At 36.3% G+C, this 13,572-nt stretch overlaps 1 protein-coding gene across 1 annotated transcript; it reads right to left on the reverse strand.

Moving 5' to 3' along the window:
- Positions 1–5,885: 5,885 nt before the first annotated feature.
- Positions 5,886–11,018, reverse strand: LOC127841219 (transforming growth factor-beta-induced protein ig-h3-like). The gene is made up of 6 exons (XM_052369882.1): positions 10,563–11,018; positions 9,298–9,512; positions 8,760–8,946; positions 8,152–8,250; positions 7,282–7,389; positions 5,886–6,091 (listed from the first exon to the last, which is right to left on the reverse strand). The coding sequence occupies exons 1-6, from the start codon at positions 10,705–10,707 to the stop codon at positions 5,970–5,972; spliced, it is 876 nt and encodes a 291-aa protein (XP_052225842.1). The 5' UTR covers positions 10,708–11,018; the 3' UTR covers positions 5,886–5,969.
- Between the last annotated feature and the right edge of the window lie 2,554 nt (positions 11,019–13,572).

Raw genomic sequence — 13,572 nt, forward strand, 5'->3', positions numbered from 1 at the left:
AACCTATTTTGAAAATGCTTCCTTATTTTCATATGAAGGAAAACGTATTACGTAATATTATGCAAAGTAAGACCATTTTGAGTCGTTCGCTTGCGAACAACTAATGTCTACCAAACATTTCAAGCCAGTTCGCTGTTTACTACGCTTTTCCGGATACCCGCCACATCTGCCGCATCCGTGCGAGAAAGAGTTGTATAATTTATGCAAGAGGTGTGAGTTCTTCAACTATATTCATTCACAAATTGAAACATTATGTGAATATCGTGTTAAATGGAATATTTTTGAGAGGGGCGTATATAGAAAAAAAATAGATAAACAATGTTTGTATTATACGTGTCGCGGAAGAGATTTATGAATGATTACAGTAGTCCACTATCTGCTGCGTCTTAATAACGTTATATTTTTGCTCAGCACAGTCAGGTCATTCATGATCTGAGGCTATTAATAGATGCGGCTGCCGATAAACAAGGGAGAGTCCAATATATGTATCCCGGAAAAAGCAACTTTTTGGAAAAACCCACTAATCTGCTGGTACAAATAAACATGACCCATTTATAATCCTTTCAAAATCACACACCGTATCAACCGTTATAATTTAAAGTAAGCTATCATTAGTTGATTTAATGGACCAGCGTTGTTTATACCAGGGTGATTGGTGGTTTTTTCGAAACTCGTGCTTTTCCGGGATAGATCTATTGCACGGGTGATAACAGCGCACTTGTATAAGGTTACGCTTGTTTATATTCACAGTTCTCAATTTATAAAACGTTGAATATTAGTTCAACAATAACTACAGGGATACGATAGACAACAATAAAAATGCTTCATAATCGCTAAAACCGATTATTAAAAACAATTAAATATAGCAAGAATTATCTTTTAAAAAAGTAGTCGGCGTCAATGCTGACTTTGAAATAAAGTTTGAAATTTACGTTTCCAAATAATTAAATTGAAAACAAAAGTTTAACTATTGTGCTTTTTCACTTGTTAGTCGCATATTCACCGCATGGATTGTGTGTCATATTAGGCAAACCAAACATTTAGTATAAGTAGATGAAAATTATACTATGGGAGTGAACACCATAATGTTTCCGCACATGGCTTATTATGGGTTTATTTCTTCATCATTGAAATATATCATATGTTAATATTTGATTAACATGCAGTTTTCTTTCCAAACATTTAAATCACACTTTCATAGCCGCGTCATGCGGAAATGGGTCTTTTGGTCTTTTGGCTAGCGAAGCTCAAGTTTTAAGGGGTGTTGCTGCAGTTTTGCTGATTTTTGTCCATCTAATAGATTTTGTCCAAAGTTAATATTTAAGATATATATACAAATACTATATGAAAAATGAAATAAAAACATAGGATCACCGGACTTGTTTTGATTTTATTCACTATTATATAACATGTACTTTTTCAATAAAACTGAAAAATCTCTAATTGCGTAGAAATTATTAATAACCTATGAAATTGAAAACATGTAGATATTATATAAGCTAAGATACATCATATAACATTTAATTAAACCACACACTACCAATAAAATATATTACACAAGTTTAATTTTAAGAAATTTATTTTATATAATTTTTAGTTCACCCTCAAAAAACGTCATTTTTACTATTGTAACCACATATATGCAAATAATTTTTTTCTGTCTAATATAATTTTGCGAAACTGCTCAAATATGTTCATCTAAGTATTGTCACCATAAAACACAAATTAAAAAAGGGGGTCACCGCACTTTTAACAGAGATTGTTCGTTTCAACAATCCCTACTGTCAACGGCAAATTTCATAAAATACAGCAATAAGACAAAACCCAAGTACCGGTACAATGTACATAGATTGTAGAAATATGCATAAACATTAGAAATTATTTACAATCTTAACTGGGGTCACAACACCTTACCAAAAGACATTAATAAAAAAACAATATTTAATCACAAACATAAGACCATACATTATCAAACTCGACTTTAATCATTAATAACTTACGTGTACGTGTTTACATATTTCGGCATGTTTTGAAGTTTGTTATTAAATGCTTTAAATTGATAAATGTAAACAACAGGACTAAAGAGCTCCAGTATGGCTAGCGGTTCGACGCATAATCCCAAGAAACTAGGTTTCTCATGAGAACCTAGGTTCTCAAAATGAGAACCTAGGTTCTCAGAATGAGAACCTAGGTTCTCGCTTGAAGATTGCACATGGCGTCAAGAACCCAAGTTTTCAAATGAGAACCTAGGTTTTCATGAGAACCTAGGTTCTTATTTGAAAACCTAGGTTCTCATGAGAACCTAGGTTCTCATTTGAAAACCTAGGTTTTCATGAGAACCTAGGTTCTCAGAATGAGAACCTAGGTTCTCATGAGCAACCTAGTTTCTTGGGATTATGCGTCTAGCTGCTTGCCATATCCGTGGTTTTCATTTGGGAACCATAGGTTCTCTGAGAACCTAGGTTCTCATTATGAGAACCAAGGTTCTCATAGAACCTAGGTTCTCATGAGAACCTAGGTTCTTTGAAAACCTAGGTTCTCTGAGAACCTAGGTTCTCTGAAAACCTAGGTTCTCTGAAAACCTTGGTTCTCTGAGAACCTAGGTTCTCAGAAAACCTAGGTTCTCAGAGAACCTAGGTTCCATGAGAACCTAGGTTCTCAGAGAACCTAGGTTTTTAGATCCCTAGGTTTTCAGAATTACGCGTCGGACGGCGTAAACTTGCTCGTTTGGAATACGGGACACATTATTCAAGGCGCAGGATCACTGGGGTTCACATATGATTACACACGGGCTGGACAGAATGAAAACACGCCGTTAAGAACTTTATTTTTGCAGATATCTCAAGTTATTGAAATATGTTTGCAAAGTCTTTAGCGCATAAGTTTTTCTTGCAATGTTGCCGATATCTTACGATTGAATAAAACATTATTACACATAATCAATAGAGATAAAACTTTATACCATAATGATTGCTTCCTACATGTAGGTCACAGACGTACCTAAAATAGAAAACTGTACCGTACAGTCGTTTGAGGCCCGAACAAGGGAACTGAATATTTGAAACTCATTCAATGCTGTAACAATGTATTATGTAACGATTGATCTGAATTTTTAGTCTCAAAATAATATTTACAATTAAAGATGTATTTCATAAACAGTTCAATTTTTTATTAACGTGTTCAGACCAATGTCGACCGATTACTTTACTAATTTCATTCCTCAAGAACACCCATGCACGGAAACATGAACAAGAAGCGGTCACCGACGGCTAATGCCTGTTGTCACAAATATTCAACAGATAAGTTTCGTAGAATATTACTGAGCATTGTCTGAACATTGTTCAGAAATTGCTCTTGGGGAGAAACATTCACGGTTTCACGCCTAATTCTATTCATTTTACACATATGCCGCCAGCGTGTACCAAGCAATGGGAGACAACTGGAGGTTAATTATGGCAAGCGATTCGACGCATAATCCCAAGAAACTAGGTTTCTCATGAGAACCTAGGTTCTCATGAGAACCTTGGTTTACAAAATCCCAAGAAACCAGGTTTCTCACGAGAACCTAGGTTCTCATGAGAACCTAGGTTCTCATGAGAACCAAGGTTTATGAAATCCCAAGAAACCAGGTTTCTCATGAGAACCTAGGTTCTCATTTGAAAACCTTGGTTTACGCTTGAGAACCTAGGTTCTCATGAGAAACTAGGTTTTTCATGAGAACCTAGGTTCTCATAGACACATAGAACTTAGGTTCTCATGAGAACCTAGGTTCTCATGAGAACCTAGGTTCTCATTCTGAGAACTTAAGTTCTCGTTTGGTATCCTAGGTTTTCACAAGAACCTAGGTTCTCATTTGAAAACCTAGGTTCTCATGAGAACCAAGGTTCTCATTTGAAAACCTAGGTTCTCATGAGAACCTAGGTTCTCATTCTGAGAACCAAGGTTCTCATTATGAGAACCTAGGTTCTCATGAGAAACCTAGTTTCTTGGGATTATGCGTCGAACCGCTTGCCATACTCCAGTATAAAACAACAATGAAATCAAGGAAAGAAAAAAAGTTAACCCCACCTTGGATCGAACCACTGACAATAGTATTATGAACCAACTCGGTCATTTCTGATGATACTGATAACAAAAATCTTAAGTTGTGATAATAGCATCATCGGTGTTGCTATAAATATATCCTCGGTTAATTAAACTGCCAAAACACCCCTTAATGTGTTATGCTTGATAATTGAATAAAATGCTGTGTAATAGCAATACATTTATTATTATAATATTATAGTTATTATGTTGTGGTTCATTCTTTGTTTGACTCAAACCAAGCGACGGGTACGCTCACGTAGTGGATTACGATAGTAAACAGCACACTTTACATTCAACCTGCGTTCGCACACAGAAAGAAAGGGTCAACTAGGTGCTGCGTTTCCTTTGCTAACTTAGGTTAGAGGTCAATTCTAAACACTATTGCAATCATAAGGCCCCGGCTTCTGGATATATAAAGTTTCATTTGTTGGTTATTAATAGAAGTTTACATAGGCTTGCGAATAATACGTCTCGCGGTAGTGTATATTTAAGAAATAATTCGTGTTCGTTTTAGTTTGGTGTCGAATAACCCACGGTCGGAAGTTTATTACAATATTGACAAACCGCATAGTAAGAAAAACAGTACAAATTTAAAACCATGTGAAGACATAGCGGTTTCAATTTACCATGGTGAAAAATATTCTTATTTTTTTCTAAATTATAACTTAATATCTAAAATAAATATAGCATACTATTTTCTTATTGTAATGCAGCACATTATTACGTATTATATCATAAGTTGTTTATAATGGAAAGCCAAACTATTAGGCCAAAAAATAACAACAATTGTTTGTTTCTCGTTCCCTTCCGAAGTATCTCCACTGCAATATTTTGACATTCAGATTTGATTTAAGACTTTATATGCAACCATTATCTAGGGTAACTCGCCCTTGAGTACATGTTCCCCATGAGTCGGACTTTTTAATTGTGTATTTTGCTATTTTTGGCAATCTGAAGGCACGTTTATTTTTACTTTAAACTGAATTAGTATAACTTTCTGTTGAACTATCTGTCTGACCGTAAATATAATAAGATTAAAAGTCAGGCCGTTAATTTACTTGTTTGTACATCGATTTCATTTACCAAAGTTGAATAAAATATAGTTACTTGGAGTCATCGTTTAGTTTGATTGCACTCTATAGATATTTATGTATAGCTATGCCCACCAATAACCATGCCAAATAAGGCTGGTTAAGCCGGCAGACTAGCTTACGCAATATGTATATACAACATTAGTCCGTCGTCATGTGGGATCACATAAGTCAATTTCAGTCGCGTGGGATTCATTATGTGATTGAGCAGTATTGTATCACCGAGAACGCATGGCCATGTTCGTCCACTTACGCACACTAACGGTTCTGTGTTATGTTCGTACGTATGACTACCCGTATCGACTGACTTAAAGCTGTGGATAGTGCGTTCATGTTATGCGCGTTTATGTTCGAATCCTCCAGCGGTCGGATTATTATGAACGACTGTTTTCAAACCATCAAAGGAAGCGAAATTTAAAACATACACGTCTGTCCACGCATGTGATACTCATGATTTCAGATGTTAACCTGTAGTGTGTGTGTTGTAGATGCCGTGTTCTAAGGGCTTTGCGTTAATGAAGCAAGCTAGGTCGCTACTTTAAAATGACCGAGGACAAATACTAGACATACCGGTAATTAATAATGAAGTTCTGTGTGAATCCGGTTTATCTATTAAAGCCTGCATATTTCTTTTATTAAGTGCTTTGATATTTTTTACTGAAAACCATGGGTATCGAATAAGAAATCTTAAATTTGTCTGTGTTTTATTTTTTATAATATAAACTGACAAACAAACAAACATTACGCGCAAAATGATAATGACACAATTTTGCAAGCGGTGGATGACGTCATCTATCCGATAATGCCAAGCACACGTGTCGGAATGAGGACGGTGTCGATGTAATGTACTACTCCGTTGGTGGCGCCGATATCAGCCTTAGTCACGTGGGAGCCTGAGTTCAAGGTCACGCCGTCTGAAACACGTGATAATAATCTTAATTATCGTGGTTAAATGATGCCTGCATACGGTCATATTTGAAATGGATCAAAACTCTCGCAAAACTTGCGCATACATTTAGATTATCCACCGTGTATGATAAATAAATATCAATCTCGCCTAGACCTACACCAATACATTAGTTTTGGAGTTTTGTAAGTTCTATGTCGAATTTTTCACAAACTAGATACCACTTTATAATATTTATGAAGGTATAATTACATGTGGTTAGCGTGTGGCTATGATATTAATTAGTAAAAACATAATGTCGAATAAAAAGAATAATCAAATAATAACGAAAAACCACCTTCTCTGCAAAAAAATTATACAATCAAAGATAAATAAATATATATATAAATATATATATATATATATACCAGGGTTTTCAACTCAAAATGACCCGAAAACAGGCTGCATCGCTTTTTAACAGACATAACTTCATTAATAGTGCAGCAATTTTCATGAATTCGGTCTTATTCAACGCAGAAATATATTTCCTTTCTAGATATGCACATATCTTGTATTTTCACAGTTGCAGGGTCAAATGTTAATAAATAACACGAAACAAAACTCGCGTGACCTTCTCTTAGTCGATCAGACCCTATTCAAGCATGAATACTTCTGGAGTCACTCGTGTGTTTCACATGTCGGCCAGTTGAAATGTATGTAAACAAAGGTTTCAAGCGGCGCTTTACAGTTAGTGTTGATGCATAATGTAACGACAAGAACGATTTTAATGTTTTTTTCATACGTTTTATTAAATTATGGTACCGATATCCGTGAACTTTGCAAGGAAAATGACATTTACTCCATGGAGATTTCAGTCTTAGATCGGGTCAGATCGATAACGAGTAGATCACGCGAGTTGTGTATCTTGTTATTTTTTAAAATTTGACCACGATTTGTGAAAATATAACAAGAAATGTACATTTCCAGAAAGGAAATTTATTTCCGCTAGCCACCTGTGGTTATAATGATAATAATAATAATAATAATAATAATAATAATAATAATAATAATAATAATAATAATAATAATAATAGGATAATAATAATAATAATTCATACAAATCGATGTGTGCATTTGTGAGGACTGAGATCTTATCTTTTACAGATATGAAACATTGCTGGTGAAAACTACGACTCTGAGAGGGTACGTGTGACTTACTTCTGGCGTGTACTGTGATAGATGTCCCGTCCAGAGTTCGCAGCATCTGCCCATCCCACAGGCCCGCAGAGAATTCAGTGTGTGGGATCACGTGATACTTCAACACCTCTGTAGAGATTGGATAGTATCGCATTATATGAGTCGCGTTCTGGGAAAACTGGGTTTAATGCATGTGCGTAAAGTGTCATCCCAGATTAGCCTATGCAATCCGCACAGGCTAATCAGGGACGACACTTTCCGCTTTTATGGTATTTTTAGTTCGAAGAAGTCACTCCTTCAAAATTCAAGTTTAGGCGGAAAGTGTCGTCCCTGATTAGCCTGTGCGGACTGCACAGGCTAATCTGGGATGACACTTTACGCACATGCATTAAGCCCAGTTTTCTCAGAACACGACTCGTAGCTACACCGTTACAATCTGTGATGAGGTGGAGCTTGTACAAGAGTTAACATAATCTCATGAATATAGTTGGGGATTTCTTTTTTTCAGTTTTTTAAACACGCAATTTAGTCAATAGAAGACTCTTAAACTGTATTTGGGGCTGATGCTAGAACACATATTGTTAAAAACTTGAACTTGAATGTTAATTTTTATCACTATACATATTTAGGCAGCTGCTTTATTAAAATCCTAACAATAACGGTCATGATCGATTTTGAATTGACAAAAGAGCTCATGTGGCCCTATACCTTAATACGATTGGACTTTAACAAAATTATAAACACAAGTATTTATACTAAAGGTTTAAAAAAATATATCGAAAAAAATCATTATAAACTTTAAAATGCGTCCTATGATTGAACAAGTATGTGTGCATAAACAAAAATATACATACATAATTTTAAATAAAGTATAAGTATCAGGCTCCTTACCCGTGAGAAGAGGGATGTTTCCGGTGAGTTGGGCCACAGTGGCTGCCGGGATTTTGGCGAACGCGTCATTGGTGGGGGCAAATAGCGTTAGACCGTCCGCTGAAGAGAGTAACCAACATCTCTTGAAATAATCATTGTAAATGGCAAACCATTGGTCATCTGTCATTCCATATTGCAATTAATCAATAACTGTACTGATGGCGATATCTTGTAATACTTGTTAGATAAAAGCAATTACCATACCTTTACCTTAAATAATTTACTAATAATTAGAACCAATTTCATACAGTGAACGACACGGTTTTCTGTGATATCAACATTCGGTGACTTCTTATTAATTTTTAATCATGACTGCAATTATTGTTTTTATACACTGATCTAACAGACAATACAAGGGTACCGGTAAGCACTGTGCCTGTGACATATTTATGTTTCTCAATTGATTTTAAGGTTCGAGTTTTACCGATCCCTCTGATATTTAGAATATATTTCGAATATCGAACGGAAAACGGACCTTTCACCATGGTGAGTAACTAGTGTACCATCCACTGGACTAACCGGGCATCCACGTGACTCTACTGTTCCATGTACAAACAAACGGCCCGTACCTTGCAGTGCGCTTGCGATGCCGGCGGCGACAGCCAGTGACAACAGCGTGCTGGTCTCGTTGTGATTGGACACGATGTTGACAATGTCGCCATCTGGTGGCATCATGACGCCGGCGAGAGTGTGGATGACCCCATTATCACAGATCTTGTCGAATGCGAGTATTTTAACACCTTCGGCAGTTCGGACCTGGAAGAGAAGACGATGCTGATTAATCCGGCAATAATACATACCGATACGTTTACAGAAACACATCAAAATTAGCAAATTTGTTTTTTTAATAACAAACAGCCAAAAAGCGAATGTCAACATGCTTCATGTCGTTATTGTATTGTTTTATTAACAGCCTTATTTAATAACAATGTCTACTGTTTGTGAGGTACATTGTAGGTTATGTATTCAGACATAGATACATTTGGATCAATTAATAAGGCCAAATTTTAGAATCGAATATATACAATGACACACTCTATTTAAACAAGGTAGCAAAAATATACGTACATGTGTACATAAAATAGAATAAATAAGAACAAAACGTACGTGGTTGTGATTATAGTCGTTAAATCTGATGGGCTTTCCTTGCGCAGAGGTCTCTTTGTGTTCGTTGTTCAACGATGCCCTCAGTACTCGCTTCGCCACCACGTGGTAGAGTAGGACACTCTTGAGGAGAGCGGCGTCGTTCTGTACCGCCTGTAACGTGGCGGCCGGAAGTGCGGCAAACGCAGCATTGTTGGGGGCGAAGATTGTGAACGTTCCTGAAGAAGATATCTTGCATGATAAAACTTTCGCTCGATTGACTTAAACATTGTGAGCATTTTAATTTCTACCTTAACCTTACAACAAAAAACTTATATTTTTGCAAGCGTATTGGTTCACCTTTATGCTTCTTACGTTTGTCTCTCATGTTGGATGGTCTGACATTTTACTCGGCGCAGCTCTTTCGAAAGGCAAAGAACCACATTAGCTTATTAAACTACTCACTTACTACAAACAGATTGTTTGAACCGAAAGAAATCACACCGTATAGTAGTTGTCTTTTCAGTTGCATCAAATCATGTTGGAATTAAAATAATTGTCGCATTATCATTATATGTCATTCCATCAACCTCAAACATGCGTATTAACAAACAATTTCAATACTCTTTCTTCCTTTCTTAAACAGTAAATTGTGTTGTTTGACCGTAAAATTGCAAGTACACCAATCGCATAGTTAGCACTTCTTTTTTCAACATTAACAGATGTCCTGTAATATGTTTAACAATATTTTCGATGCAGTTAAGTATCACGTAGAGTTACTTAACACAATCTATGACAAGTTTTCATTTTGAGTCAAGGACATACAAAACACATGGTAATATAAAAAAAAAATACTTAATACGTTATGACAATTTTGTAGAAAAAATAATAAAAAAACTAATTAATTGACCACGACTGAAGTGAACAGGTATTTGAAACGAAAAAAAGCAAGTTACTTGTAAATCAAAGATCATGTGAAATACATGTATTGAATCAGTGATTCCCGTAAAAAACGAGGATTCATTAGTAAAAAGAACCTTAACCCATTTATGCCTAGCGTCTAGAAAAAAGGCCTTGGCAAACAGCGTAGACCCAGATGAGACGCCGCATCATGCGGCGTCTCTTCAGGTTCTGCGCTGTTTGCTTAAACGAATTTCTGTAAGAAATATTCTAAATATAGAAATAAATATAATAGACATCAGTAATTTTGGAAATAAATTGATCCAATTGAGAAGGATGCGAGAGTCCACTAGGCATAAATGGGTTAATAAGCGACTGTATTTTCTTACCTCCATTGAGCGTGTCCACGAGCCCGGCCTGCGTTACCAGGGATACGAGGGTGCTGAAGCTCTTGTCCCCCGCCAACGTCTGAACCGTGCTAAGGGCCCGGCATCCGCACACCACCACCAACATCAGCGCCAAATTCCGCAGCATCTCCGGTGTGAAGCAGTGAATTGGTCAATCCAAAGGCAAAAACGACCTGTTTAGTCTGTGCACTGTACAGCCCGTTATATAGCCACTGTGTATAGGGGTCACGAGGCGCAATGCATGTGAGGGTCCGATGTGGAACAAACGTGTGGTGGTTATTTCTAAAGTCCTCGATGTCCAGTGCAGACATGATAAGGGCACGCGAATTCCACTGTAGCTGCGATGGCAAAGCTTCACTTTTGGATAAGGCCATTGTTCGGTTGCCACAGCGCTTAGACCGGACAGGTCAGCTATAACATAATAAAGCGGACGACAGCACTGTCATATATACCACTGTTATACATTTATTGGCTAGTATTGTCTTTGGAAACTAAACCTAGTTAGCGACTAAGCAAATGCAAAGCCAAAAGCAAATTAAGTAGAGTAGAAATGTATTTACAGATTTAAGCACCTCCCTTCCCCGTCCTTTATGTGTGAACCAAATATATTCATTAACATAACATTCCAAAGAAACGCTAAATCAAGTACATGTATATAAAATCGGTAACACAACAGCTAGCTACGCGTTGTTTTTAGCATTCGTTTGGTGTGTGATGAAATAACTTCAAGCACGTGAAGTGACCAGTGGCGATGCGATAGGGAGTTGCGTGGATCATAGCGTGGAATGGGGAGATAGTGTCACAGTTGGAGAAGCTCCTCTCACGATACTTGTTCTTATTTTAGAAGTTTACGTTACGCTTATGCAACTGTTTATGCAAGACAATATGTCCCAAATGTGTATCTGAAAATGTCATATTGTATCCTCCAACGGTACATTTAACATCCGTATTTTTGCATTCGCGTGATTTTCAACTGTATCATTTAAATCACTACATAACATGTTGTACAAATATCCAATCCACTTTATCCGAAAATGTCGACGCTTGTAAGCACTTGTGTATGGCATACCCTATTTATGTTAAATAATATAAAACTTTTTATCAAGTTTGCCGTATCCTAAAGACACCAAAAACGAGCTGTAATGTAAGATATGAATAAGAATCTTATACTTTATGTTTATTCAACGTGGTAATGGATCTGCGTTGACAAGATTGAATAAGATATAATTTAGAAATGACATTAACAGTTTAAACAAATGAAGGTAACGTCATATGTATATTTTCAAACTCAAGTATAGTTTATTTGATAATAGCTGCAATAATCCCTAATATAATAGGATTATAACTCTTTCAGTGCTGGAACCGAATTTCGAAGGCCTTTGCACACAGTTTGGATCCAGATGAGACGCCACAGAACGCGGCGTCTCATCAGAATCCAAACTGTTTGCTATTCTGATAGTATTCTTTGAAAAAAAAAATCAAAGAAAATGCTTATTTTAGAAATTCAGCAGACGACATTTTAAGCACACGACAACTTTTCCAGCATGCAAATGGTTTAAAGTGGTATTGTTTGAAGAGATCAAAGCTTGGTTCCCTTTCCGAATCGACATTCTATATAATGTCACTATTATGGTCACTGTGTATGATCCTTTAAGACTTTAGTACCATAAATACAATCAACAGTTAACGTTTGTGAAATCTAATACGACATTTTTATTTTATTTTTTCATCTCAAATTTCTTATTGCATTGTCACGGTATTCTGCTTTCAAACTTCCTAAAGTTTAAAAACCATTGTACCGAAAATTGTCCAAGACATTTCGAGTTGCCAACCATCAATTCCCCCCCCCCCCCCCCCATTTTTAAAACAACCATTTAATTACAATATTCACTGTTGAGAACCTAAATATAAATAAAGCAAGACTTGTTTGGCATATTTTAGATAAATAGCTGCTATATTCATTCATCATAGGAAATAACGGGTAACAAATGGTATACAGAACATATGAGTCGCGTTCTGAGAAAACTGGGCATTGTGCTTGTGCGTAAAGTGTCGTCCCAGATTAGCCTGTGCAGTCCGCACAGGTTAATTAGAGACGACATTTTTCGATGTTATGACATTTTTCGTTTAAATGAAGTCTCTTCTTAGCAAACATTCAATTTAGGCGGAAAGTGTCGTCCCTAATTAGCCTGTGCGGACTGCATTATGCCCAGTTTTCTCAGAACGCGACTCATATTAGCACACTCGTGTTGCGAGTTCCAGCTGCTCTTGCAAGGGTTACCACGTTTGCACAAATAAATCTGCGTAACCACGCTGTAAACGAGTTTTGTTTTAACCCATTTATGGGTAGTGGACTCTCCCATCCTTCTAAATTGGATCAATTTATTTCCAAAATTAGGGATGTCTAGTATACTTATTCCTATATTTAGAATATTTCTCATTGAAATTCCTCTAAGCAAACAGCGCAGACCCTGATGAGACGTCGCATCATGCGGCGTCTCATCTGGGTCTACGCTGTTTGCCAAGGTCTTTTTTTCTAGACGCTAGGCATAAATGTGTTAATGATGCATAACTATTATAAACTGCTTACAAACCCAATAACATATAGCACATCATTTGTTATCGACAGCAATCGGACCCGAAAAAGTTCACATTGATCAGGTCTTACTAATCACGTACGAATTGATATCCAGAATAAAATACATAATAGATTAATTGTGCAAAAGTATAATAAAGAATGTAAATGACCACTAATTCACAATCAATTTAACTCGTACCAAACATTTGTTTCATGGTACCTAAACAGAACAGGAAAGAATTACTTACCACAACATGGGAATTACAAACACGTTTTCCATTATCTATAACACAGAAGGTATTGGACGTGGGAAATAAATGGATACTAATTTGTTATATTATAAAATGTATTTATTTTCAACAATATACTGCTTAAAACAATCTTAAATAAGTTTAATTGCAAAAGAAACGTTGG

This window comes from Dreissena polymorpha, chromosome 8 (assembly GCF_020536995.1).
Source record: "Dreissena polymorpha isolate Duluth1 chromosome 8, UMN_Dpol_1.0, whole genome shotgun sequence".
Lineage (NCBI taxonomy): Eukaryota > Metazoa > Mollusca > Bivalvia > Myida > Dreissenidae > Dreissena > Dreissena polymorpha.

What these genes read in the sequence shown, in the direction of transcription:
- LOC127841219 (XM_052369882.1), bottom strand. Translation starts at nt 10,707, where the DNA reads ATGCTGCGGAATTTGGCGCTGATGTTGGTGGTGGTGTGCGGATGCCGG. An exon ending in CATCGCAAGCGCACTGCAAG is followed by an intron (nt 8,251 to 8,759) that starts GTACGGGCCGTT and finishes TACTCTCTTCAG; the next exon opens with CGGACGGTCTAACGCTATTT. An exon ending in TATCACAGTACACGCCAGAA is followed by an intron (nt 6,092 to 7,281) that starts GTAAGTCACACG and finishes CACGTGTTTCAG; the next exon opens with ACGGCGTGACCTTGAACTCA.